Raw genomic sequence first — 26,151 nt, forward strand, 5'->3', positions numbered from 1 at the left:
GGGATGTTTGCTTTCAAGCCAATTAGCAGTTTGAGAACTTTCAGTGGCCTGAAATGAGCCTTTCCTCCCTCTTAATGAAGATACTTCTGCAAAGGAATTGTGAAGTAGCAAAATTAGAGACAGTCATTCCTACTTTCTCAACAAACTGTAACAAATTCCAAAGTGTTAAAATAATTTACTCTCTGACTTCCGGCGCGTTGGATTAAAATGAAGGGACAAAACACTCCATGTAGGAAAGCACCTTCAGCAAAAAGAGCCACATAAGCATCAGGCCTCCTAGCCAGCGACTCACAGTAGGATTTTAATGATCTGATTCGTCTAAAAAAAGAAAAAGCCAACAGTTAACTTGCACAATTATTTGTCATTCTTGATGCTGGTCATTGGCAGGAGCATGCATGGAGTCGATTGGTTATCAGACCAGAATTCATTGTGCGTGGAGATCCACTGGGGAATGGCTTTGGAGAACTCAGTGCAAGTCTTAGCTTTGCAGTGTTGTGTTATCAGAGGATAAACCTAACCAGCTGTGGCTTTCTGCATAGAGATGGAAGGAAACTGCACAGTCTCCCCATGATGTGCCAGAGTTCATGGGGGATTTACTGACCTCATCCAGAGGTCGTCCCTAAAACCATCCAGTCCACTAAACTACTACTTAACACTGGGAATGTAAATAGGCACTTAATGGGAATCTGATAGCAGCAGAAAGATAGAGGTAGAGAACGTATTAATATTTGAAATTAAAGCTAGTTTTATCCACAGGTACAGTTAAAATTACCCATGGAGGAGATGATCCTGTAAACAGTTTTCAGCCATGTGGATAAAAATAAAAACAAAATCTCAACTGTAGGGAAATACAGTCTACAGTACAGATTTTTTGAGATGGCAGAATGCTGAGGGAGCAAGTGCACAGGCTGGCAGGGCAAGGCCAGCACAGTGTGGTCCTTCTTGAGCTGGAGCATCTTGCTGAGCTTGTTTCTGTCCTTTATATCGATTTGAATTTTAATGCCCGCCAAGGGCACCTTCAGCCTTCAGAAAGGCACCGTTGTTTCTGAAGACCTGAAATTGATAACAGCAGTAAGTAATTCCTTGGGAGCTGTTGGTGCTACTGCTGCCCAGGTTCCTGCACTAGAGGCCAGCATGGCAAGTTCTGTGCTCCAGTGCACATTTAATGTAATACGTGCATTGATTTGTGCCAACACAGTGGTGAAGATAAGAGACAAGTAGCTATATACTACTCTCTTCCAATTATTGAGCTGGAGCAACTGCTACAGAAGCAAATACATGTCACTGGACTCCTGCAAAAATAAATTACAATAGTGAATGCTACTGACTGCAACAATTTGGAGACCTATAAGCCAGTTGAGAACCTTCTATTAATATCACTGTTATTGACGTGTGAAATATAACCCCTGCCCCTGGTTTCTGCCAGCTGTTGTGCTATTGCTAAAGCAGGTCAGGGAGAGGCCAGGATGGAGGCTTGGGAGCGTCCTGCACTGTCCTCCTCTCCCTCAATCTGTGCCATTGTAAAGAGACAAGCTATCATATTTTTTAAAGTGCATCTGTTTGTGCTCATCAAGAGAGTGTGGTGTGACAGGAGGCACCGACTGCTCAGCTGCTGGCATGGGCTGCCCAGTGAGGTGCTGGAGTCCCATGCCTGGAGGTGTTCAAGAAATGTTCTGATGTACTGAGGGCCATGGTTTAGTGGGAGCCATTGGTGATGTATGGATGGTTGGACTGGAGGACCTTTGAGGTCTTTTCTAACCTTGGTGATTCTGTGACTCTTATCACTGCCCTACATGAAGCTGTGTCTCCGGAGTCCTCACTTGTTGTGCTCGCTGCTGCTTGCAGGAGCCCCTTTTGTTCCTGTGCTGGTGGGGGTGGGTGTCCTTTGGGCTGGCATCCACCCCTTTGGGCTGACAGCTCTCTGAGGGTTGCTTCTGGATTCAGACCAGGCCAAAAAGGAACACAGAGCACCAAATGCACGCTTTCAAGTGGTGTGGCAGACAGCTGAAATCACCCGTTGTTCCTTTCTGCTATTTCTCAATACCAAAGTTGCCCAGTGTCACCCCATGGCAGCACATGAGGGTTTCAACTTGTGGGGTCTGCTGCTATGTGCTGCCCGGCTTCTGCACAGCTCCTCAGCTGGCCAGAACCTCTCGAGCATTTCTGTGATGTCTGCAGCCATTGTCTGCTAGATTCCTTTCATCCTAATTCCTCAATCCAGTTGCTCAGAGCTTGATTGGCATTAAGGATGCAGGAAGGCTTCTTCATTTTCTTTCAAATTAGTTAAATTAGGAAATAATTGAGCAGGAGAAGGTGGGAATTAATATGAGATTTTCAGTGCAGGTCTGAAAGTGGCTGAAGGGCAGAAAACAGATTGTGCTCCAAGACATGACACTGAGCAGACAGCCACGTGTTCTGCTAAGAGAGACAATATTAGTCTGGAGGGAAGGTTTCCCTGCAGTTCTGCAGATAATTTTTGGGCGTCTTCAAATAATTGTATTTTCTGTGATTGCTGTACACCAAGGTAAGAAAGCACTAATTAAAAAGAAAATGACCAAAATGTAATAGAGGGAACACTGAAGTGCTTTGAGTAATAAAGAGATGAAGTTGGTGCAAAGTCCTGCTCATAGAGACAGCAGGCAGAAATTATGTGCTAAATGGAAAAAAGAGGCTTTCCAACTGGGGATGCAAGAGGTGATGGAAGGATGTGGCTGTCTGCAGAGTGCAGGTGTGACTCACTGCTTGTCCTGGGCAGGAGCAGAAAGCAGTGGTGCATGCTGTGTGTGTCAGTGCCCATTTGCCTTGTGGTTGCAGCAGCCAGGCACTCATGGTCCTGGAGGTGAGGAGTCCTTGGAAACTGAGAGAAAAACGTGTTGTTTTCGTCCACTGGGGTGCATTTGCAGTGATATGGCGACAGCCCCCAGCGTACTGCCGCTGTCACCAGCACTGAGCTCGGCTGATGTTACAGCGATTAATGACGTGCACAGTGGTGGCTAATGGTGGGTATTACAGTGGTTGAGCAGCACGGTGTTCTGTAGCTGTCCCCTGTGCTGCTTCCACAGCGGCAGATCCTGCTGCACTGGTGTGGCATCAGCTGTGCTCCCCAAGAGCTCCTGGGTAAAGAATATTCTTTGCACATTTCAAATCACAGATTTAATGTAATGTTGGCCAAAGGCACTTCTGATAATGGAGCCATCCTGAGTCCTGTGGGACCACACTGCGCAATTCTCGCTTCCTCGGGGCTCAAGGCATTCACGTTGAATGGGATTTACGGGAGATCAGACTTTCTGCTTTCACTGACTTAAAGCAGAGCACAAGAAAACGGGATGAAAGACAGCTCTAATTGTGAGAACAGAGGAACCCCCGGAAGCATCCCTGGTGTGGTGCTAAGCAGGGGAGAGGAGGGATCAGGAGTTATCCTCCATTTCCACCTGCTTCCCGCCATCCAGGAGATGGGTAGCGTTGCCCATAACAGCGTTTTGGTGGCATGGAGTATGGATTTGTGGAGGGGAGACTGGGATCCTCGCTGAAAAGCCCTCAGGTTCGTGCATCTCTGGCTGCAGCGCACACAGTGCGTGTTGCAGGGTTGTCCTGGAGAGCGCCGAGCACCAAAGCACAGTCTCACATAAAACCTACACAAGCTGTGTGTGAATTAGAGTTGCCCTCAAGTAAAGACACCGAAAACTCATGTAAATGATGCATTCAGTATTTATGAATTGCGTGCCCACAGGTTTCTGCCAGCTTAACTCACTCTACAGCAGACTCTATCTGCTGTTCGAGCCATTAATAATTAATGGGAAGAGCAGTATGTGAACGTAACATGTGCGTGTAACATAAGGTGTGTTCTGTGCCCATTTGTCTCTCCAGAATCACCGTTTTGGATGATGGCAGCCTCCGAATTGTCAACGTCACCAAGTCGGACACTGGGAGCTACACCTGCTTGGCCACCAACCGCTTTGGGACAGCGAGCAGCACCGGCAGCTTGGTTGTGAAAGGTAACGGTGATGTTCTCTGGTGAGTGCTACCCAGTGCTGGGCACAGCCTGCTCCTTTGCTGCTGACACATGTGGGCCTGTGGGAATCGCAGGTCCTTCAGCAGCCAGGCTCTCTGGCTGCACACAGCCTTGTGTGTCACATGGGGATGCAGTTCTGCAGCTCAGGAGTTCCAGGTGTTTGTTGCTGTGTACTCAGAATTTTTCCATCTGTTATTCTTTTTAAAGGCAGGACTTGTAAGGTTTCACAAAGACGTTTTAAGTAATGATCTGTTAAACAGCGTGATGCTGACAAATGTTTTAAATTCATTTGTCCTCTGCTTATGAGTAGTCCTGCGTCTGAGGAATAGGCAGTGAGTATATGGATTATCACACTTATAATAACTCTCCTTCTCCTTATCTGGGGGAAAACCTCTCTTGGATAACACATCAGGGAAGACTGATTGCAAAGCAATAAATCAATCATGGAGCTCTGATGCTGTCAGTTTTCATTCTCCCGTGTTTTGGCACTGATGGATAGTATTTGGTTAGAGGGTCTCCCCATCAATTATTTCTGTGGTGGATAGGGAATACTTTAAAATGTTTCAGTGCAAGTTTTAATCCGTGTTTTTTACAGCTAGAGCAAGTAATGTCAGGCAAGTGCTGATAAAGCTGGTGAAGCCCTGTTGTGATTGTGAGCTGCAGGTGCCAGCAGTACAGCAGCACCTGTCATCCCAGGGCAGAAGGTTTGCCTCTGTTAGCTGTGTGGTTACGTTTGCAGTTGGGGAGGTTTGGAAGAGCTTGCATGGCACTTACTCATGCCCACATCTGTCCCTGAGAAAAAAAAAAAATAGAGCAGAGTAAAAATCAGATCTCATTTCCATATGAGCTGATTCTGCCTTTTCTTGTTTTGTGTTGTCCTGAGGAGCAACCTGTAGCAAACAGCCATGAGAACGATGCTCAGAGACAACAGACATACAGAATCCTGTGTCTGTTACCCAAGGGTCGGTCGTCAATTGCTTCTCCCAAAGGAAAGCTGGGAGCAGAGGGGTGAGCACAGAGAGGCAGGAGGGTCCCACTGTGATGCCACCAGATGCCCACGCACCCAAGCTTGGCTCTGCAGCTCCTCTGTAGCTGGCCGATGGCATTTGGCACCCTGCAATCCAGTCACTGAGAACAGGACGGTGTTGGCCCACTGCTCTGAGTCAGGCTTCTGTCATCCACACCTTGTCCTTCCTCATTAGCAGTAAGGAGGAGCTGGCAGTAACTTGAGTTCTTGGTAACTTGGGATCTTTGTGTTCACATGGTTCACACATTGCCGTGCTTCATGGTGGGGTTACAGAGGATTAGCAAGTGTTTTTTTCTCCCTCAGTGCTCCGTTTTCACTTGGTTCCATTAGCATTAATGGAAGTGACATGTGTGCATGAAGCAGAGAATACACTCTTTTAAGCCCAGGATGTGGATATTAGCAGCAGACAGAGAAATGCAATTTCACAGTCTATCCCATAAAAAGTATAAAAGAGCAGAAACTATTCTGAACTCCAAATGAACTGTGTAAAATACTCTTATTTTATATTGAAATGCTTGAGTTTCCCTGCCCTAAGTAAAACATGGGCAGGGTTTGACAGAAATATGACTGAATATCTTACTTTAACTCTGTTTTGTGGTGTAAAAAAGACTAATTTATCAGCTGATGAGTTTTTTGACCTTAAGATATGCTTATATTCTCTCCTAACTCATCCTATGTCATTGGGTAAAACGCAGTGAAGGTCGAAAGGCATTTTTTCCAGCTTTCCTCTGTTCTCCCATTAACATTGCAGGGTCTCTCTCTCTCTTCTTTTTTCTTTCTTATTTTTTTTTCCTCTCTCAGCAAGAAATGCCAACAGTGTCACAGACAGTGTGGGCAAGGCTGGGAGGAGGAGGAGAATGTCTGTTACCCCAGAACCAAGGAGCTTAAAATAAACGTCTGGCAAACAACCAGAGAGGGATGAATAAATATTCATATTCTGCATGACTAGACAGCTTACAAAATATGAAATTCTGATGGGTGCCCATAGGGCTGTGTATTAACATGCTGTTGTCAGAGCTGCTGAGCCTCAGTGGCTTCCCAAACCTGTGAGCTTGTGTTTTGGGTTTCTTCCATTGGTTTGCTCTTGGTGAGAACTCTTCTGGCCTCTGAGACCTCAAATCTTGCAAATTTACATGTCGGGTTTGACCTTTAAATTAAAAAGCAGGATTGAATTTGTAGGGATGGAAGAGAATCCCACAGATGGCCTTCAGAGCTATGTAAAACACGGCATGTCTTTATATGTAGCACTCATAAATATGAATTTTCCATCCTTCTTTTTCCATTTTTACTGTACTTGAGGCTAAATGTTCAGTTCTTCCAACACGAAGCAGGACTATAGCCTTCCTCAGCACCAGAGATTACATGACAAAGCGTATAAACTGTGCAGCAGGAGTTGATTTCTGTTTAGTGCCGTTGTATAAATTGGCTTTGAAATAGGAAGCTCATTTCAAGACTCTGCAGTACAAGCTCTGAGCTGGTGCAGCACAAGGAGGGGCTGGGGCCAGGGGCTGCTCCTGCAGAGATGTCCCAGCTCCTGTGGAGGCAGGGAGAACCGCTGTGTGAGTGCTTGGCAGGGTCTGTAATTTCTGCTCTGGTAGCAAAGCACAGTTCTGGTTGTACACTTACATCTCTGACAAGGGCAAGTTCCGACAGTATTATTTGCCTGTTTCATTATGATGTACTTTTAACATTTTCCTCCTGCCATTAGCTTGTCTCGCTTTGACTGTTATGGGAGGACTCAAAGCAGTAAAAGCAGGAGAATTTTTGTTAGCTGGTGTCCGTATCATTTTAGCAGAAAAATAATACAAAGATAATGTCAGTAGGTTATTTGTTTCCTCACACTTGAATGGTCTGATTGTTCTTGACTTTGTCCAGCACGGGGATTGGCATCATTTTCTATAAAGCTTCATATTTTCCATTCTGAGCGTATTCCTTTGTACGGACATCAAATTGGTGCATTGCACTTAAAATTGAAAAGATTTATTAAATACTGTAAACTTTGGTCCATTATCAAAAGGCTTTTCAGAATCTTCAGTGTTATTATCTTCAAACCTGGTGTAGAAGAGGCTGGGCTCGTAGTTGAGAGGCAGCCCTGTGCTCATCAGTGTGGGCACAGCCTTTGAGCTCTGTACAAACAGTGTTGTTGGGACGCTGAGGTCTTCTGGCTCCTCTTGCCATCTGTGATTGCTGGGTTTCAACATAACTTGATGAGTATTGATCTCTGTGGTTTGGAAAATAGTTTGCCTTGCAGCCAAGGGGCTAAAGTGCATTTGGTAGTGTTTTGGATTGTTTTAATAGATAAGGAAGAACTATTTTATTTTTTTCATCTTGAGAGGGAACGAATGTTGTGCTGTCCATAGGGAACTGGCAAGAGTTTAGTCCTCTATCTCCAAAGGTGCACTGCAGTGCAGAGACTTTGCTTTCTAATGGCTGACCATCTGTCTGCGGCGGCGTATTTCATAAGTTGTGTTCTGAACATTGTTGCTGGTGCATAGTGCAGGGTTCCTTTGAGTTGTTTGTGGCTTAATTGCTTCATAACAGAGACAGCTGATATGCGCTAACACGTGCCATCAATGCTCCCTTCTCTACTTCAGTGCCCAGGGCCCTCCCAGAGCACAGCCAGGGCTTGTTTGAGTTTAGAAAGAAACTCATTAAATGACACCTCGTGTTGAAGGCAAAATATTTAATTTATAGAAGAGAGGCAGGCTTAAAAATAATAATCTCAGAGCAGCCCTTTAGGGCTGTCCATATATTATGGGCTTTTGGAATGAACCTTTTTAGCACACAGTGTGGGTGTTTGGCTGGTACCAAAGCCAAGATTTTCTGCACAAAACAGAGAACTCTGAAATACTCAAAAGTTGTCTTAATTTTTTATTATTATTGTATTTTTTTTTTGTGATGGCTGCACGCAGTTTCTATATGTGGTCCAGATATGAATATTCCTTATCTGACTTAACACTTGTTCTGAGAAATGTCAGGGAGAAAAAGTAAAAAAGTAAAAAAACAAACCTGTTTTTCTCCTTAATCTCTGTATCAGAGTTTTGTAAGGAAAATAAATAAAAAGGATTAGAGAGAACTGCAGACACATGAAAGCAAGAATTCATTCAAAAGGGCATGTTGGTACATTGCCATGTTTATGAAATAAAGCTTATTCCTCAATTTGAAAGCCTTTCTTGACTTCTAGCTCACATCCAGTAGAAAGTGCTTGATTTTAACAGTTGACAATGAAAGCTGTAATCTTTGGCTGTAAAATTGCAAAGTAACATATTCCGCTCTAATTGGACTATTTCCACTGAAACAAATTATTTCTAGGGCATAATTAAGGGTCTTTTATTAGGTTTAAGTAAAATTATGACCCAGGGCACTGCGTGAAGGGCGTGCTTGTAAATGAAAGAGCTGTGAATCCATTCTTCCCAACCATGGCACCCTGAGGCTTTGGGCATGGTTTGCTGGAGGTCATTAATGAGCATTGGGTAGCAGAGCTCCAGGTAGAAACTGGTGGGTTTGGTGGCCAGTAGATGCTGTCTTACTTTCAGGATCCTTGCAAGTTTTAAAGCACTTCAGGTATGGGTTACAATCAGGTACTTTCTTGTTTCAAGCAACTTACAAGTTCATTTACAATTGCAAACCGCAGCAAACGTCATTGCATGATACCCAAACAAAATTGCCTTCCGCAGCAGCAAGGAGCTCATCTTGTGTTTCAGATGAGACCCAACTCAGCCATTCATGAATGAACAGTGCCACGAGCTCTGTTTCTTATCTGGGAGAGAAGAAAAAAAAAAAGTAGGTCATCTTCTAAGGCCAAAAACAGTAAATGGCAAAGATACGTGTGAATGAAGTGAACCATCAGTTACCAGTGGTTTGCACTGAGGGCCAGCTGAATGTTTGTTTTTTTTTCTTGTAAGCACTTACTGATCATAACAAATAAAACTTGTAAATACAATATAACTGTTAAGCTTCATTAAATTTGCAGCAGACAATTAATTTTTTCAGGCAATTCAAATGCTCTTCTGTAGCACTGACTCGGTTTAATTGAACATATTACCACAAGCAGACAATAAGAAATATATTGAAGATATCCATCTGGCTTTCATGGAAAACCTTGTGCGTTTCACTTTCTGTGGCTGTCACAAGCCTTACTAATTGCCTCATTTTGGCTGTTTTACAGTCAGTGTGATTTAGCCATTAACGTGATAAAAGTCATCGTAGTGAAGAGCTTGATATTAAAAAGCATAGATCTCTGGCCTATCTCTCCTGCCAGTTTTGGAGTTATCTCTGGTGTTATTAGAGTTATATTTTTAAAAGCAGAGATACAAACATACCAACTTTTATGAAGCTACTCCAGGTATTTTGACTGTCAAATTCTGCTTGTGAAATCAGAGTGGAACGTGTGCTCTGGGTAAATGCAGCACATTGCTCTCCCTGCTTCCCACCCCACCACCTTCCCTCTTGGCTCTGTGTGCTGCAACCTCCAGCCAACCTTCAGGCACAGCAGGAACTGGGATGGATGGCTTAGAATAATGCCTTACAAAGCTCAGCACTTTCTTTTTAGGAAATTTCCTGTCCTCTCCCACGCAGAAAAGAAAAGCAAAGAAGTTCAGGAGTTGACTCAGTCATCAATAGAAGATTGGGTGTTTAGCTCATCACTGAAGATCAAATCCATACATCAGCTGAAAAGGGAGATGACCTATAGGTTAAACGCAGACTCTTAATGAGACAAAAGCAGGTTAATTAATGCTTTTCATCAGCTTTCTTTAATTTATTTTAACGCAATCCATTTCAGAAAGGTTAAAGTATTTCTCAGTTTTTGAATACAAATGAAAATCCAGCATAAAACGAAACCGTACATCAAAGACTTCTGATACGTATTTTAATCAAAATGCAGTGCAGTAGACGTGTGATGTGATTGGATGAAGAATGTAAGCAACACATTATTTTTTCCAATAGTTTGTTGCATAACTTAAGAAGACTACCCAGAGCTTATTAACTGGAAGCGGCCGTCCACCTGGGGACACTTACAAATTCATGAGAAAAGCCAAATACATTTGACTGAGCTTTTTTCCACCCATTTCTTAGCCAGTAGCTGCAGGGAATTAATTTAGATTTCCAGGAGCTACTAGCAGCAGGAGGAAGAGCTGAGGTCTGTGGGATGAGCCAGAACCGTGCACTCCAGGTAACGAGGCAGGAGCACCAGGCAGAGCAAGGCAGGAGCTTCACACACACTGGCTGCTCAGTGATAGAGATCCAACAGGGGTTGGATGTAAAGGTCTGTGTTCTCAGTTCCTGTAACTCTGTGTTTGTTAGTGGACTCGCTGGGAATTTCTGGCTGCAAAAGATCCTGGAGCTTCTAGCTTCATGCAGCTGTTTTGTTCCTAGAGAACCAAAAATGAAGATTTTACTGCAACGGGGCAAAAATCCCATGCATCCTCTTGTTATTCTTTCAGGAAAACTTTCAGTTGTCAGTCTACTGACACAATGAGTTTGATCATCATCCCAAGGGGGTGAAGGCGAGGATTTATCCTTTTCTAAAGCATGCAGTGGGATGAGCTTCATGGAAATCCCACAAGTCTTGAGTACTCTAAGAGAAAAGGATACAGCAGAGAAAACTTGAGATCATCACAGCACACAGTCCTGTTGTGCAAGATGGGGGGGGTGCCCCTGGAGCCACTTCTCTTCACACCCAAGCAGTTCAGTGTGTGCAGGGAGGGATAAGGAAGATAATGATGCCAATATTACATGCATTGAGAAAATGACTGTCTGTCCCCATTGCAAGTGAGAGATGAAGGAATCACTCCGGGGGAATAAAGAGTAACAGTGGTAATGACTCTGTTATCCCCGAGAACTTTATATCCTTGAAAATAGTAACTAAGAGCAGACTGGCCTGAAGGCTATGTTTTTAACTTCAAAGATACAGATGAAGTGTTTGGAGAGCACATTTTCTGTAGTAGGAGGAAAATGTGTGAGTGGTGAAGGAAAGAATCTGGGACAGTACTCGGGGAAATATCAGTCTTTGTGTGTGTTTTCTCAGAAGCGGTTTTGGAAGCAGCTTAGCAGAACCAAACTTCAGAGGCTTTGAACAGTTTTGACTTTGTCTCCCTGAGCCCAACTGGATTGGAAGGGGAATGGAGCGCCGGTGTACTCAGGGTTGCATATCAGGTAGTAAGAGCTCAGCGTACAACGATGAAGTCTGGCCGTGATGATGGTTCTTAGTGCATCAAAGAGTAGCTAAAGCACTGCTTTAGTGTGATGAGGTGATGTTTGCAGTGTTAGGGACTCCTGGAACCTGATTCTCACCTCATCTAATTTAAGTAAGATGATGGGCAATCACATCAAAGTTAATGTGAGGCGAGAGACCCTTATCTTAATCCTGGAGTCATGGTGGCAGAGAGAATTTGACATCAGATACTGCCTGAACAGATTAAGTTCTGGGTGTGCTGTATCACAGCATTAAACCAGTTATTTGGGAACATGATGGAACGTGAACCTTCATGGTCCAATAGCAGATTGCTTATGAAAGACAAGGGAGTTTTGTCATCCACTTCTTTTGCTGTGCCTTGGGTTGCTTCTCTCTCTCATGCAAACTCTCTTACTTGAAATACAAATTTCATTTGCGTTATGTTTGAAGTTTTTGATTGGATTATAAAGAGCTAATGATCAAAGTTGTTTCAGTACTGTTTTCTTCTAGCTTCATTGCAAATATATTGAAATATTAATCTTTATTAGAATTTAAAGAGTGAGCAGTATTTCTCCAGTGAAAATTTCAGTTTCTTTCATGTGTCGGTAGGAAGTCTTTGCAGCAACTCAAGCCTGAATTCATTCATCCTGATAACAAAGTGCATGGTGGAATGGGAGAGGAATGACATCTCAGACAGCAGAAAGCAACAGGTGGGGATGTCAGGGAGGAATACTGCAGACCACGTCTTGCATCCCAGCAAAGCTGTGTGCTGAGAAAGACAGGGCTAAGCTCATCCACTGCTGAAACCAGGCTGGAAGGAGAGGTGCTGCTGCTGACCTGCTGCTTGTTTCTCCCCCTTTCCACATGTCTTTTCACTAGTTAGACCTTGGCTCTTGTTTTGAAGTGACATGCATAGGAAAAAACTTGTGGCTAATTAGAAATAAAATGCCATGTAACAGGAGAAATGCGAGGGATGCTTTAACGATGCCCTGTGTTGAATATTTATTCAGCAGCATAGAAGCTGAGAATTTTGAGCAAGTTCTAATGATGGGATGATCTTGCAGGTTGTTGTTCTCATTCCACACACGCTCCTGCCTTGATCCTGCCCCTGTGTAACATCAGTACACCAACAAGAGAGCAAAACAGGAGCGAGGTGCTCTGAAGGGCTTGCCTTCTCAATTTGTCACCGACTAATTGGGACGTGGGAATGCAAGGCACTTCCTTGCAAGGAGCAGAGCGCACAGAGACAGCCTCACCTTCACCAGGAAGCAAATTAAACCTTTGTGGCCCAGGAAATGGCCTCTGAAGGTTTGTTTTGTTGGCTCTGTTAGACTGTAAGTTGATCTTTTTGGAGGGAGGTGTTTGGGTTTTGGTCCTGCCTGGCAACAGAGAGGTCTTTACAGGGTTTCAAGTAAAAGTTTATCTTAAATAAGAATATCTACTGTGCACAGCGGTGTAAGAAGACGAAACACTTTCTAATGAAGGCCCTACTTCCGTGTGATAGGCTGAGTAAATAGGGCTGCAGAGACTTTTAATGACTTGCCCAAGGTCAGACAAGGAAAGAAAGGAATGGAGCTCATTTTATTCCCTTTCACTCCAAGATCTGTGCTCTTGCTGGCCTTCATCCCACAGAGCTCCTCGCTCTGTACTTTCCTCTCTCTTTTGCTTATCTAATTCTCCATTCCGCATAATTCCGTTAAGCTTAATTGTTCACATTTGGTTGTGATTCAAACTCTGAAAATTCAAGTAAGTATTTAATAGGATGGCTCACATGCTGTGTTTGCCCCTAGCAGGAGCGATTTACAAGCCGGCAGTTTTGTAGATGCTCCCTCTGCGAATAGCCACTAAATAGAGCTCAAATCACTCCCTTGCTTGCTTTTCCTCTCCCCGTTGTCTGACTCAGTTCTTTGGATGCTTGTAAATTCCAGAGGTTTGGGATAATTGCTGTTGTGCTCTCCTAATTAGTTTTAAACTTGCCAGGTACTTTCTGACAAGGCACTATCCACACGTTTTTTCTGCCATTTGTATGCAAAAGCTGAATAAGAATTCAGCATTATCGTTAACTAGAGGCATCCATTTTCCATCTGTAAAAAGAATACATATTAGAACATTTTAAATAGTTTTAAGTAGAAAACTCTATGTTGCTGTGACAGCAATATTTTTTCCGAGCACTCGGTTTATTAAGAAATTTGACTTTTTCATTTGAGGTTGACCTTTAAGCTGACCTGACAGGGTTTTTCTGAAACTGCAAGTAAGTCTTTGCATAATTGATTGCCCTACCTGTCTGCAGATGGTTTGTATCTGGTCTCTCCCAATGCAGTACAACTTCTTAATTATGTCTTGTTGTCAAGATGGCATTTGCTGAGGCATTAGAGAAATGCCCCGATTTCTTTTCTAGTGAAGATTGCCAATAGCTTGGGAATTGCAGGTTTTACTTTTGTGTGGTAGAGTCATTTCTCTATGGGAGCTTCTTGTGAGAACTTCCACTAATTATATTCTAATTATAAAATAGTAGGAGCAGATGCTGCTATAGATAAATACTTTGGCTGAAGGCATTCATGGGATTGATACAGCAGCCCAACCAGAAGAGAAGCCCTTGTGGTAACAGCAGGAGATAGACACTCAGTGGTGAAAACTGAGGTGGTCATTTTTCCTAATGACACATAGCCACGAGTTCTGGTGGGAATATAACAGTGAGGGAATGTTACTGAGAACTAATTGTATCAATTTTGAGCACAAAGAGGATCATCTCTTCGTGCAGATTCCATTCTGTATGAAATGGTACTTAAATAGATACCTGTGTTATGTATGGGCACGTATGGGAGATTTACTACCTTTGGATAGATACATATGCAGCAGTTACTGCAAATGTTTGTGTTAAAGAAGTGAACCATATAGGAGCTGAAGTAGAATGCTCTTAAATTTGTCCAGTTTATTAAAATAATAGTAAAAGCTTTCCTTTTTCAGAGCTCTCAGTAGATACCCCCACCCGGTCCTCCTTCCCAATGGGACTGATGGCTTGCTGTGCTCTCACCAAGTGCTTGGGAAGCTCAGTGTGCCTGGGGCTGCCTGACAAACCACCTGTGCACCAAGCCTTGCTTATCTTAGGACATTTATGAAAAACACAAGACTTGATTTGGATGGGATTAAGGATGGTTAGGCTGTGCATCATCCACTGCGAAGCTTGAAATTCCACCTAGTGATTTTCATGCCTTCCCGTAGGCTTGACAGCTCCAAGAGGCATCGACTCCTCATGACTCTAAATTTGGGATTTATTCTTGCTTGTCAGCTTATTCCTAACATCTAGGTCCTGAGCAGGAGGGTGTAGATAACTAACATAGGGCTCAGATAGGGAAAATCTAGAACCCTGCTCTACCACAAAAGTGCAAAGACCATGTCAGTCACTTTATAATTTCTCAGTTTGAATGCCTGTCTCTCATATTATTGCTGCTCTGTTTCTTTTTGAAGATTTTTTTTGTGGTCATTACCATTCCAAACATGTTTAAAAGCCCCGTAAATCAACAGCCCCAGCAGGTTAAGCTGTTCAAAGGGGCAGAATGCTTTTGGCCACAGCCCACGTGCATGGGCTGTGCAACAGACAACATGGCATTGTTTGCACAGTTACCTGTGTCTTGTGTTACAAGGGGAATGGTGATTGATCCTTCAGTGACTTGCAATTTATCAAAGATTAGATATGATTTCTCCTGTATCTGATTAACCTTCTCTGTAAGACGGCCATCATTTTTGTAATGACAGTAGATTATTCCATACTTGAAAAGATGGATATCAGCTAGTTTCAATCAATAGCCCACAAAAGGTGACACCTTGGATTCCCTGGGTTATCTATAAAGTGTGTCACAAATTGTTCAATTGTTTGTCAAATATACCAATTTCATTTAATGCACCTCTGAAGTGGAGTGGCTTTCAGTTGAGCCTGAAATGCAAAGAGAGACAGAAGGTATGTTTGGGTTTTGTAGCATAATCAGGCACTGTTACACACTGCCATAAAGAGCAAGGATGAATTTCTGTGAGTGACAGATTTGACTGTCATTTCAGGACCCCATTAGATATGATTTTCTTTCTCACAGTTGTAAGGAGAGATCTTGATTTGATAAGATTGCATTGCACTGCTAAAATGGAGGTTAAAATGAAGTATTGTGCCCTCTTGTTATTTAAGTAACACTCTTTGTACTCTCAGTGGAGTGGATGTATTTTCATATATTTTGTCTTTGAATTTGCTGTAATGGTACATCCCTCCCCAGTATCCTTTGATGCGATTCCATTCTTAATGTGTTTTCAGATTTAAATTAACCTTCATTTATTATTCAGCCACACAAAGGATGTGTATTTGAGTATGCAGAAATGCAATCCGCTGATTGACTGCCTGGTCTCTGTCTGCAAGGTGGGAGGCATTAATTCCTCAGAGGGAGACTTGCATCAATTCAGACAGTTTTCAATCTGTGGGAAGCTCTTTTTCAGCATCAGTTTAAGAAATTCATTAATAATTTGGGCCTCAGCTGCAGTTGAACTCTGAACGAAGCCAAGAAGGCGATCTCAAAAGTGAGGCTTAAGGACGTGGATGGGCAGATTACGAGGAGCAACGTTTAAACTCTTCTCTTAAAACAAACCTTGCCTGCACCAAAGCAAAGAGCATTCCTAAAGGACTCATGCAACTTGCTGAAGCACCTATCTGAAAGTAACAGCATGGAAGTTCCACTGCTGTAGTTCTACTATGGCAAGTTTTAAGCCAAGTGAGTTGAAAGACCAAGATCCTCTTGTGGATGTGCAATTTTAGCACATCGTAAGCAGCCAGCTGAACTGAGCGTGTTGCTGAAGCAGTCTTCAGTCTTCCAGGAAAGGTCAAGTGTTCCACCCCTCCGTTCCTTAATCCCTGTTAGATACGTGGCCATACTACATTTTCAGTTGTTCACCAGTCATTACTCTTTTTAGTCTGGGGCCATGTTTTCCTGTCTTAAGCATTTTTCACAGGATCCGATGATGCCCAGAGCACTAAGAGCTCCCGTAAGCTGAGCCAGTTGTCAGGTCTGCGATGCTGTGGGCTTCGTGCTCTTGGAGAAACGTTTCAGTCACAAATGGGAGAGAAACACTGGTGCTGCCGTTACTGGTATCACTGAATCCCATCCTTGCGGAGCTGAGCGCAGCCACCGCAGCTGAGCCCCATTGGAAGTGAGCATACTTGGAAACTGGGTGCCAAGAGCTGAGGAATGCAAACAGGTTCACTTTCCTGCAGGTAGAAAACCCCTCCACCCCATGGAAATCTTGCTGCTTAGTACCACACACATGGGACTGCTTCTTGTTCTGCCCTTGTCTTCTTGTGTCATTCGGAGATATTTGCCTGGTCTAGGATGATTTGTTGGGTTGGTTTTTGTTTGTTTGTTTGTTTTTTAACAAAAAAGTAAGCATTATCTGTGAGTGTCGGCTTCTGCCTCACTTTATGCCATTTGTGTCATGCCTCTGTGGATGGTGTCCCACTGTGTCATGTCCTCCAGATCGATAGGATACAACACAGCACTGCATGAGCTACAACAAGCAAGCACAGCCATGCAAAGCTGTTTATCCTAAACAAGTAATCCGTCCTAATGGACACCCAATCAATAGCAAACCGGGGCGAGAAGGCTTCCTTTCAGGCTGGGGAACTGCTGCTCCAGCCCACAGTGTGCACAGCCCACGGGTCTGCAGTGAGGATGCAGCACAGCATCCCCAGATGGGGCACGGAGTGTCCATGGCAGCTCCCTGTTAGCAGGGTACAAGGGATGCACAGCAACTGCAGATGGGAAATGCTTCTCAGCTCTGTATCTTCTTCTTCCAAACTGAAAGTGAGCAAGAAAACTTTGTGAAGATCTCTGCTGCTGTAAGCCAAATCATAGAATGGCTTGGATTGGAATGGACCTTAAAGATCATGTAGTTCCAAAGCCCCAAATGCATTAAATGAGTCAGAAATACAGTGAATTCTCACTGCACTGCAGCAGTAACACTAAGGGATGCCACTCAGGACACACGTGGGTAAGGAGAGCTGCAATGATCCCTGCATGCTCAGGTGCTGCAGAGCCATCCTGTCACAGATTTGCTCTGCTGAGTGTCTGCTTGTTGGCAGGCAAGGAAAATTGTACGTAGAAAGAACACCACGTGTTTCTTCCCACAGTAAACACAGAAACTGCCTTGGAGAAAGCGCTGATGTGCAAGGAGGCAGCAGGGAGCTGCCCTGCTTCCCTGAGCCGTCAGTGACACCTAGAGCCAGAGCCCTGCAGGGGGCACGCTGCACCCTGAGCCTGGGGTGCACAGCACAGCCAAGCCGGGCTGAAAGCCAGGTTATTCTGCATCCTGACGGTGAGGAGTTTTTCATCCCCTGGGAGCACTCCCTTTGGCATTCAGCATTCACTTGTTTCTTCTTCAGAAACTCGGTGGTAATGCTGGACAAGCTGTCACAGCGCTGGCTCAGAGCAGTCGCGCTCTCTTTTCTCCTTGCTGGGATGGTTCTGTGGGAGGTGACTGCTGCTGCTTCCCTTGGTAGGGGCCCACAGCCCCTCGGGCAGCAACTGGCAGAAAGCATGATGTTGGTATTGTTAAAGCACTCACTGTAATTTAAAAGGAGCCTGATGTTACAGATTTCGAGAATGCACACCTAATAATTTGATTACTGCTTGGCTGCGTACCACCAAGGTGTGCCTACACTGAGCTGCCCTCAGTTGGCTTCTGAATAACGTTTTCCATTTGCTGCTCTGCTCAGGTCCAAGGTGAGGGGGTGGTTTTGTTTTCCAGCTTTTCCAGTCCTTGGGAAAGGATTGGTAAGCATTCTCTTTGGGGTGATTTGCAGAGGGTGTTGCAGGGGGCTCCTGTGGATGCCAGGTATGACTGGGGTCAGAGACTGTGCTGTGTGTCATTTGTCACTGCCCTTATCAGCTGCTCCTCTAACCCGCTGTGCTCAATTCTAAGATTGCAATGTTTCTTGATATGATTGGATTGAAACCTGGGGGCCTGATTTTCAAAGGCAGTGGGCACTTGCATGCCCTACAGTCATACAGAAGCTGTGCTGAGCTGCTCTGGGAAATAAATCATTAGCATCCATGTTCCATTCTTTATGTTGTTATAAACTCTGTGTATTTTAGCAAGAAGAATCAGATCTACAGTGTGCTCTTCTCACCTCCTGCAGAAAGTTCTGGAGAGCAATCCACAGGGCTACCCACAGCAGAACCTCACTGCTTGCTGAGCAGCACGGTGTGCTTGGTGCTTTGTGGGCTGTGTGTAGGAGCACTCGAGGCAATGCGGAAGGCACTCATTGCATCTCAGAATCATATCCTTCATAAACATTTTAAACATTGATCTGAAGGCTCTTTGAGTTGGCTGTGAAATCTTTCTTTACGAATTCTGTGGACTTTTGAAGTGAAAAGTTCTGCCCAGCACGTGTGTTTTTGCAGTAGCTTTACTATTTTAGCAGAGAATTAAGCAGTTATCCAGGAGTCCCTGGGTGAAGTAGTTAAGATTTTGATTTTATATACTAGAGAATGAATAATGCCTGTATTATTTTACCATGACAGCTGTGCAGAATAGATTTTTGGAATAAGCAAAAATACCTGTCTGTATAAGATTTTCAGACTTTTGGTCTCATTGTTAAGCAATATTTTTTCTCCTTTTCATTTCCTCTGAGGCCTTGTAGAAAAAAATTACAGCATTTTTGTCAACAGAAATGAAAGACAAATGTTAACTTTAGAGGCAGAGGGAATTCATGGGCATAGATGAGGGGCTGAAGTCTGCATAATGCATCGTGGCTCATCTTTCTGTGGCTCCATTTTGTTTGCACTGCATGACCAAAGTTAAAAACAGACAAGTAAACCAGCGGTGAAGTCTAGCTGTGAATAAGGGATTGGTCCCAAAGCCCAGGATGGAGCTGGCACATAACAGACAGGACTTCCCACATCACAGATACCTGCAGTCTTTTGACTTTCCTCTGTCAATGTGAGGTTTCAGAAAATGACCAGTTCTCACCTTTCTTCTGCTACATCTCTCCAAACTATTTGCTCTGTTCCTGGTCATCAGGTCAGTGACTTCTTGTTTATGACCACCAGGATCTTAGAAGAGGACTGTGTTTGACCATTTACTGCCCACATCAGCTGGGCGTAATACACAGGATCCACATTACACAAAGCCCTTCTGCTTGGTTGGTTGGGGCACAATTTCAGGTTGCATCTTTTGAAGGGTTCAGTTGGTACCACTTGTTGTTTATACTTACTCTTTGTGTGGGCTCTCCTCAGAGAGAAAAACCATGTGAGTTTTAAGAAGCGAAAGGTATCGGGATGAAATCAAAGATGTAATAGTTCAGATATTGCCTTAATTTTTTTTTTTTACTATTCCAGAGTAAGCACTGTGACTTTTTCAAACCCCAGCGTCAATGCTGTAGTTGCAGTATTCTTTGCGGAGATGGATGGAGACTGGATTGGATTGCATGGAGATGTGGATTCAGCTCCACAACTGTCTCAGTTCAAGAGAGGATTAATATTTTCCCCTCCGTTTTCTTCATTTGTAGATCCAACACGGGTGATGGTGTCACCTTTCAGCATGGATGTCACTGTTGGAGAAAGTATCGTCCTGCCTTGCCAGGTGTCTCACGATCACTCACTCGATATCGTGTTCACCTGGTCATTCAATGGGCATCTGATAGACTTTGAAAAAGATGGGGATCACTTTGAAAGAGTCGGCGGGGTAAGTATCAATTCTAAGGCAATCTCCCCAAAGGGCTCCTCTTGCATCAGCAGCCGCAGAAATAACTGCAGGTAACACACAGAAGGGCTGCCTACAGGACAAATGTATTTGACTAAGCTGATACTAGGAGATGTTATCTTCTGTCTCACAGGCTGAGAAAATAGGCATTGACAGCACACTGCTTTGTGACAGTTGATGCAGGACTGTTATAATTGCTTAATGAGGCGCCCCGATTCTGATGGCGTGAATGACGGTTTGCCATTGCAGTGAACTGTATGTCAGAAGACCTACAATGCATTTTCTCCTTACAAAAAACTACCATTTCACTTTTCCCATTGGGAAGAAGTCTGTCACAAGTTAAAAAGAAAAGAAAAAAATCCAAGTGTAACAGCATAGAACTTTGTATTTGTACGGAAACTGTGGTTGGCTCATTTACATGACTGTATTTTTCTCCTGGGACCACATGCTTAGAGTATTTTTTCCCTCATGTAAAAGGATCTGCTCTGTGCTAGAGATGTCGCTGACCGTTGGAGGTGATGTTTCTTCTCAGTGTTATCTGTGGCATTTCCCGGCGATGACGCGTTGGTGTGCTTGGGTTCTCTGTTACTTGTTTGTTTTTAGGAAGCCCAGGCTGGACCCACTGACGTTGCAAACTTTTGTAATGTCCAGAGAATTGTTTGTTTGAGGTTTAAGTATGAAAAGCCTGATAGCTGGAAGAGTCAGGTGTGAGAAAAAGAAGGAGCAAAGGAAGAAGAAAACTGTAATACATTTTCAGCATAGGTAGAGGACAGAAGAGAAGGGGGGGCTTTGCATGTCACCCTGAGGGAGGCTTTACAAAGTCCCACACTGTGCCAAGTTCCAGGCAGACAAGCAGTCTGTCTTTGCATTTGTCAGGAGTGAAATCTGATGCTGAAAATAAAAGGAAATACAATTTACAAGCTTCGCTGTTATCCCTTAAAAAAAAAATCATTAAAAGATGCATGTAAAGATTTCTGCCTAGGGTGCACATCAGCGGTGACAGCTCTTCCCTGTGACTGTGCTTGATTGGGCTGCAAAGCTAAAATTACAAACTGTATTAATATTCTTCGGTCTGAAAGCCACAATCACAAGGTTACCCTGAGATTTCTAATGTATTGAATGCTTTGTGTCTGGAGAAAAATTTAGAAAGAGTTCAGAGCTTCCTATACATACGGAAACATAATTAGTTCTATTCAACAGTTAATCAGACATGCATTTGGCGTTTGGAAAACAAATTACCGCTGTTAGGTGGATGCAAGATTTCCTAGGAGAGTGCTGTTCTCATGATCTTTAGTACAGAAATGCCAGGCAATCAAAATGCTGGCCATAACACAAGGCTGCTGTTGCATATGTCTCATAATTTGGGCTGGTTTGTGCTTACAAAATAGATGTTCACACAACTTAGACACCCGAATGGCGAAGAGGCTATAAATTAGATATCCAGAGAGTTGAAGGAAGAATCCAGACAAACCTGCAAAGGCTGTTGCATTGTTTTAATGGGGAAACTGCTTAACGGACCCAAACCTGGCTCCCTTGCCCCTTGCCGAAGCCATAATTGTAGAAGAGCTCCCGCTCTTATCTTCAAGGCAGACTCACATAATTTTAATAGGCCACGGCTTGCATTACGAATGTTTTCATCAGCCAGTGTAAAATAAATCCATTAGTCACAGTGTCCTTCATGTGATAATGATGTTTAGCGCTCATTAAAAAGTAATTGTAACCACTTTTCTCTACTTTATCAGCAGGATTCAGCTGGTGATTTGATGATCAGAAGCATCCAGCTGAAGCATGCTGGGAAATACGTCTGCATGGTGCAAACAAGTGTGGACAAGCTATCTGCTGCTGCAGACCTGATTGTAAGAGGTATTTGAATTTTGTTACTGTTGTTGTTGTTGTAAAATTTCTTTTCTTTCTTATCTTCTGCCACTGGTAAGACAATTCCTGGGTTCAGAGACATTCATTAGGATCCCGGCATCCTGTAATTAATCTAAGGAAGCTTGAAGTACAAGCTGTGGTTCACAGTACATTTTCAAGCAACATATATAAAGCTGCTTTCATATACACATACTTGTACAACCGAGACACAGCACAGATAAACACACCAGTACACATTCGTGTCCTGAATGCAAAACTTGCACCAGCTGAGCACATTTATTTGTTGAACTCAGCAGCAGAAATCATCTCCAGCTTCTTCACTGCATTCCTTTACAGTTGTTCCTTTTCTAGAATAAACGTGATTCGGTAATTCCACTGACTTGTCAGGTTCTATTTGTTGCTATGCAGAGATGATATTAAATATGACTTTAATGGAGATGAAATTAATTAACCTGAGTCTGAATCTTTACCAAAAAACATTAAATATTTTTCCTGCTTGTGAGCCTTGGGAAGCATGAAGCTGAGTCCTGCCCTGTTTCTCTCCATCCCAGCTTTGAATTTTTCCTCCCTGACCAAAAGTTTAAGATAGGCTTTACAAGCACCCTGCTCTGGCTGTCCCTGCTTGAGCAAGGGATGCACCGCACGGATCCAGAGGTCCATTCCAATCTCAACCATTCTGTGGAATTGCAGTTTCCAAGTCTTCATGTAGCAAAAAATCTCAGGCAACTCAAGGCAAGTAGGAGCACATGTACCAAAAGTGAGAAATTCTCTCTTCGTGAAAGCTGTGCCACCCATTTTGCTTTGGTTCCTCTGAATGTCTCTTTTCATCTCCTAACGTAAGGTTGATGCTCGCATCATGCAGCAGTTGGAACACGCGGTTTTGGTTACTCTTATTGTACACACATTTCAAAACAGCCTGCTGTGAGAACCTCAGTTAGGTAATTTCCTTAGTGTTGGCTCTGCAAGCTAAGAGGAAGAACATGAAATTCTCACAGGAAAGTGGCTGCTGGTGACAGCAAAATGACCACTCTTGTCCTTCCCTGGAAGCAGCAGCAGCAGGGATGTCTCTGGTGGTCTTACGGCTGCATCAGGAGCTGTGCTGTGTTGTGCCACCGACTGTATGACACTGGGAAACATCCCTGGGCTGTGAGACTGGAGGGGGAACGAATATCTGTTGCATAAATAGAGCTTTCCTAATAGATGTTATAAGTACATAGTCAGTTGAGCTGTGTCAAGATGATGTGACGCAGCCCTAGGGAAAGGCTGTTAAACCCATGCCTGGTTTCGGCAGCGCTGTGCTTTTAGGGGATTTGTACTCCTGCTGAAGGATCACTTTGTCCCAAACAGGTTATCTCATCTAATTGAGAAAAGGTGCAGCTGCTAATTCCTTCTTGTCTCCTCTGGTCACTGTATGAAAGTACCAGAGACTCTTTTCCTTCTCTTGACCTTGAGATAGCACCTGTATGAATGTCTCTGAATTAATCAGGCATCATACACACTGCTAAGCTGTATATCTGGAAATGTTGGGAGTAACCGTCATTACTCCAAGGCAAGAAGATGGGCTATGTCAGCATTGGCCAAGCAAGAGGAGTAAATTGTGAAGTGTGCAATGAAATTTCATTGGGGTGGAAGGACTGGAGGAGTTGAGCAAGGCTGCATTGTGTGATTGATTTCCCCCAGCCAAGCAAAATGACATAGAATTTTAATTTCTTAGAAATTAAATCTGGCTATACCTGCTGAAAGTTTCATTATAATGACAGGGCACTGGAAGTTTCAGGGTATTTTAGATACTTGACCATTTTCTGGTCTTAATATCATTTGAGAATAATTTTAGACCAAAGTGGAAGAGTGAAGAGGTGAGGTCACTGTGAAGCAGCACATTGGGGAGAGGCACCAGTACTGATGGACGTGGCCATGTGATGCAAGACAGAGTCATTTCTCTGCTAGGAGCATCCTGCAGGGCAGGAAGGCCACAGTCCGCACCCAGCTTCAAGCAGTCCCTCCTACAATGTTTCTGACAGGTCCCCCAGGTCCCCCCGAGGACGTGACGATCGATGAGATCACCGACACCACGGCCCAGCTGTCCTGGAGGCCCGGAGCAGACAACCACAGCCCCATCACCATGTACGTGGTGCAGGCACGGACGCCCTTCTCGGTGGGCTGGCAGGCTGTGAGCACAGGTAAGGGCTGCGCCGACCCACCGAGCTGTGCTGCTGGAGAAGGAGCCCTTTGGGAACTGCTGAACCATGGTTCTGCTCTCAGTGTGGTTTCTCTGGCTGTAGGACGCTGCTCTTCTTAACTGGTTTCAAGTCTGGCAACTCGAAGATTTAAGTTCCAGTCAGTGCTGTTACTCATCCATTTTTCTCATGAATGTTTAAGGGAAAACAGAATGAATTCCTGTCTTTTGTTGCCACGCTGGAGATATACAGCAGTAATTGTGGTCTATAAAGACATCCCTCAGGGACAGCCTGTGTCATCTGGCCTATCTTTAAGTAGAATTATTTTCCTGATAGTGGGAAAAATCCCGTGATGTAATTGCTCATTCCACCAGAGGTTAATTCCATTCCAGTAACCATTAAACAGAGGGAACAGTGCAGTCTGAGAGGAGAAAAAGAACAACTTGTAAACCTGTTGTCTTGACACCTTGTTTTCAGAAAGTGGCAATTCAAGAGAAGCTTTTTAATGGCAGGAATTTGTGCTGAAAGCACAGCGTTTTAATGCTCTGACTTTAGCAATTAATAAAACATTAAAAACGAGAAAACATTTGACAGTCCTCATTTACGTTGCATCTGTGTTAATCCCTCAATGCTAAGGGCATCCAGCAGGGCTTTTCTCAGCCCTTTTCAATACTTGTCGTGGCTTTATCTGCACCCCTGACCTGTGTCTGTCTCCAGTTCCAGAGGTGATCGATGGCAGGACGTTCACAGCCACTGTGGTGGGCCTCAACCCTTGGGTCGAGTATGAGTTTCGAGTCGTGGCCGCCAACCTGATTGGGATAGGGGAGCCGAGCAGACCTTCGGAGAACAGAAGAACCGAAGAAGCTCGTAAGTAGCAGAAGTAGCAGTGAGGAGCTGAGTTCAGTCTTGTCCCCTAAGTGCTCATAGAGGACGTGTTACAAGTCTCGAGAGCTGTAATGCTTCTGGGTGCTGCCCCTGTCGCTTGGTCTGGCTGAAAAGGGTCACAGGCAGTGGTAGTTTCAGGGTGGTGGTCCGGAGATCTGTGTGTGTCATGGGAAACGTGCCTCCTCTGCTCCACGTTAGGCTGCAAAGGAACAGGCTGTGAAATGGGAAAATACCTAAAAGCCCTTTTTATGGAAGATTAATGTTTAAACTAAACAATTAGAGGCTGAATACACAAGTTAATTGACATACTTTTCATATACTATTATTGACATACTTTTAATGTGTTGTTTGCGGTGGCAAATTAGTCACTTGCTAATGTTGCCAATACCCAGCAGAGAAAGGCCAGCAGAGTCCTGTAGCTGGTTCATTTCAACACACTCTCTGGTTTCAAAATCCCTACGTGCATTTTCAGTGCTGTCTGCAGCTCTGCATCTTCTTTTTTTTTTTTTTTTTTTTCTCTTTTTTTTTCCCCCAGTTCCTGAAGTCACCCCAGCCAATGTCAGCGGAGGCGGTGGGAGCAAATCAGAGCTGGTCATTACATGGGAGGTGAGTGGAGTCCAAACCAAGAGGAAAATGAATACAGTGCTGCGAACCAGCAGTGACTTCTGAGCCTCAACCCTTACCCTGGTGCAGTCTTATGTGACAGCAAATGGTTAAGAGTTAGCACAATGCACTTCATGCTGGCTTTTACTGCTGCTAATGAAAGCCAGCAAGAGGAGATGCAGCGATGAAGAATGTTTAATATTCCTTAAGGCAGCCAGGGCTAGAACTTTAGTCATTTGTCTGCTCGTATTTTCATGTTATGATGTGATGCAGCTGGCGTATTTTTCCTAATAATGAACTTCACTAGACATGCTAACGCTTCCACTTAGCACTATTCCTGACCAAGCTGGCAGAATGAATCACCAGAGATATTTTTAAGGTTATTAAAAAACTATAAATGGGTTTTTCTCCTTACCACACAGCTCAATGTGCTAAATTTCCTCCTCCATTGGACTAATTAGTTTCGCTGCATCTCCTACAGATACTCCAATATGTTTCAAAAACACAAGAACATCAGCCGTGACTTTGACTCATAATTTGCACAAAATATAATTTGTATTCCGACACAACAGTCAGTTTATTCTCGTAAACATCCAGAGATCATCTTTCTAACAGCCTAGTATTTTATTTTTTTGAGCCCTGGACTACAGAGCGAGACTGT

General features: G+C 43.8%; 1 protein-coding gene across 7 annotated transcripts in view; it reads left to right on the top strand.

Moving 5' to 3' along the window:
* LOC128078431 (contactin-4) overlaps positions 1-26,151 on the top strand; it is a 253,469-nt gene that overhangs the window by 221,292 nt on the left and 6,026 nt on the right. For 6 of the 7 annotated variants that reach the window (XM_052678613.1, XM_052678614.1, XM_052678617.1 and 3 more), the window contains 6 exons: positions 3,868-3,995; positions 19,757-19,932; positions 21,693-21,813; positions 23,847-24,005; positions 24,720-24,869; positions 25,423-25,493. In XM_052678613.1, coding sequence (XP_052534573.1) covers positions 3,868-3,995; positions 19,757-19,932; positions 21,693-21,813; positions 23,847-24,005; positions 24,720-24,869; positions 25,423-25,493 — 805 coding nt within the window. The remainder of the gene's footprint in view (positions 1-3,867; positions 3,996-19,756; positions 19,933-21,692; positions 21,814-23,846; positions 24,006-24,719; positions 24,870-25,422; positions 25,494-26,151) is intronic. The other variant, XM_052678620.1, reaches the window with a different exon arrangement.

Source organism: Tympanuchus pallidicinctus, unplaced genomic scaffold, assembly GCF_026119805.1.
Source record: "Tympanuchus pallidicinctus isolate F22 unplaced genomic scaffold, pur_lepc_1.0 scaffold17, whole genome shotgun sequence".
Taxonomy (NCBI): domain Eukaryota; kingdom Metazoa; phylum Chordata; class Aves; order Galliformes; family Phasianidae; genus Tympanuchus; species Tympanuchus pallidicinctus.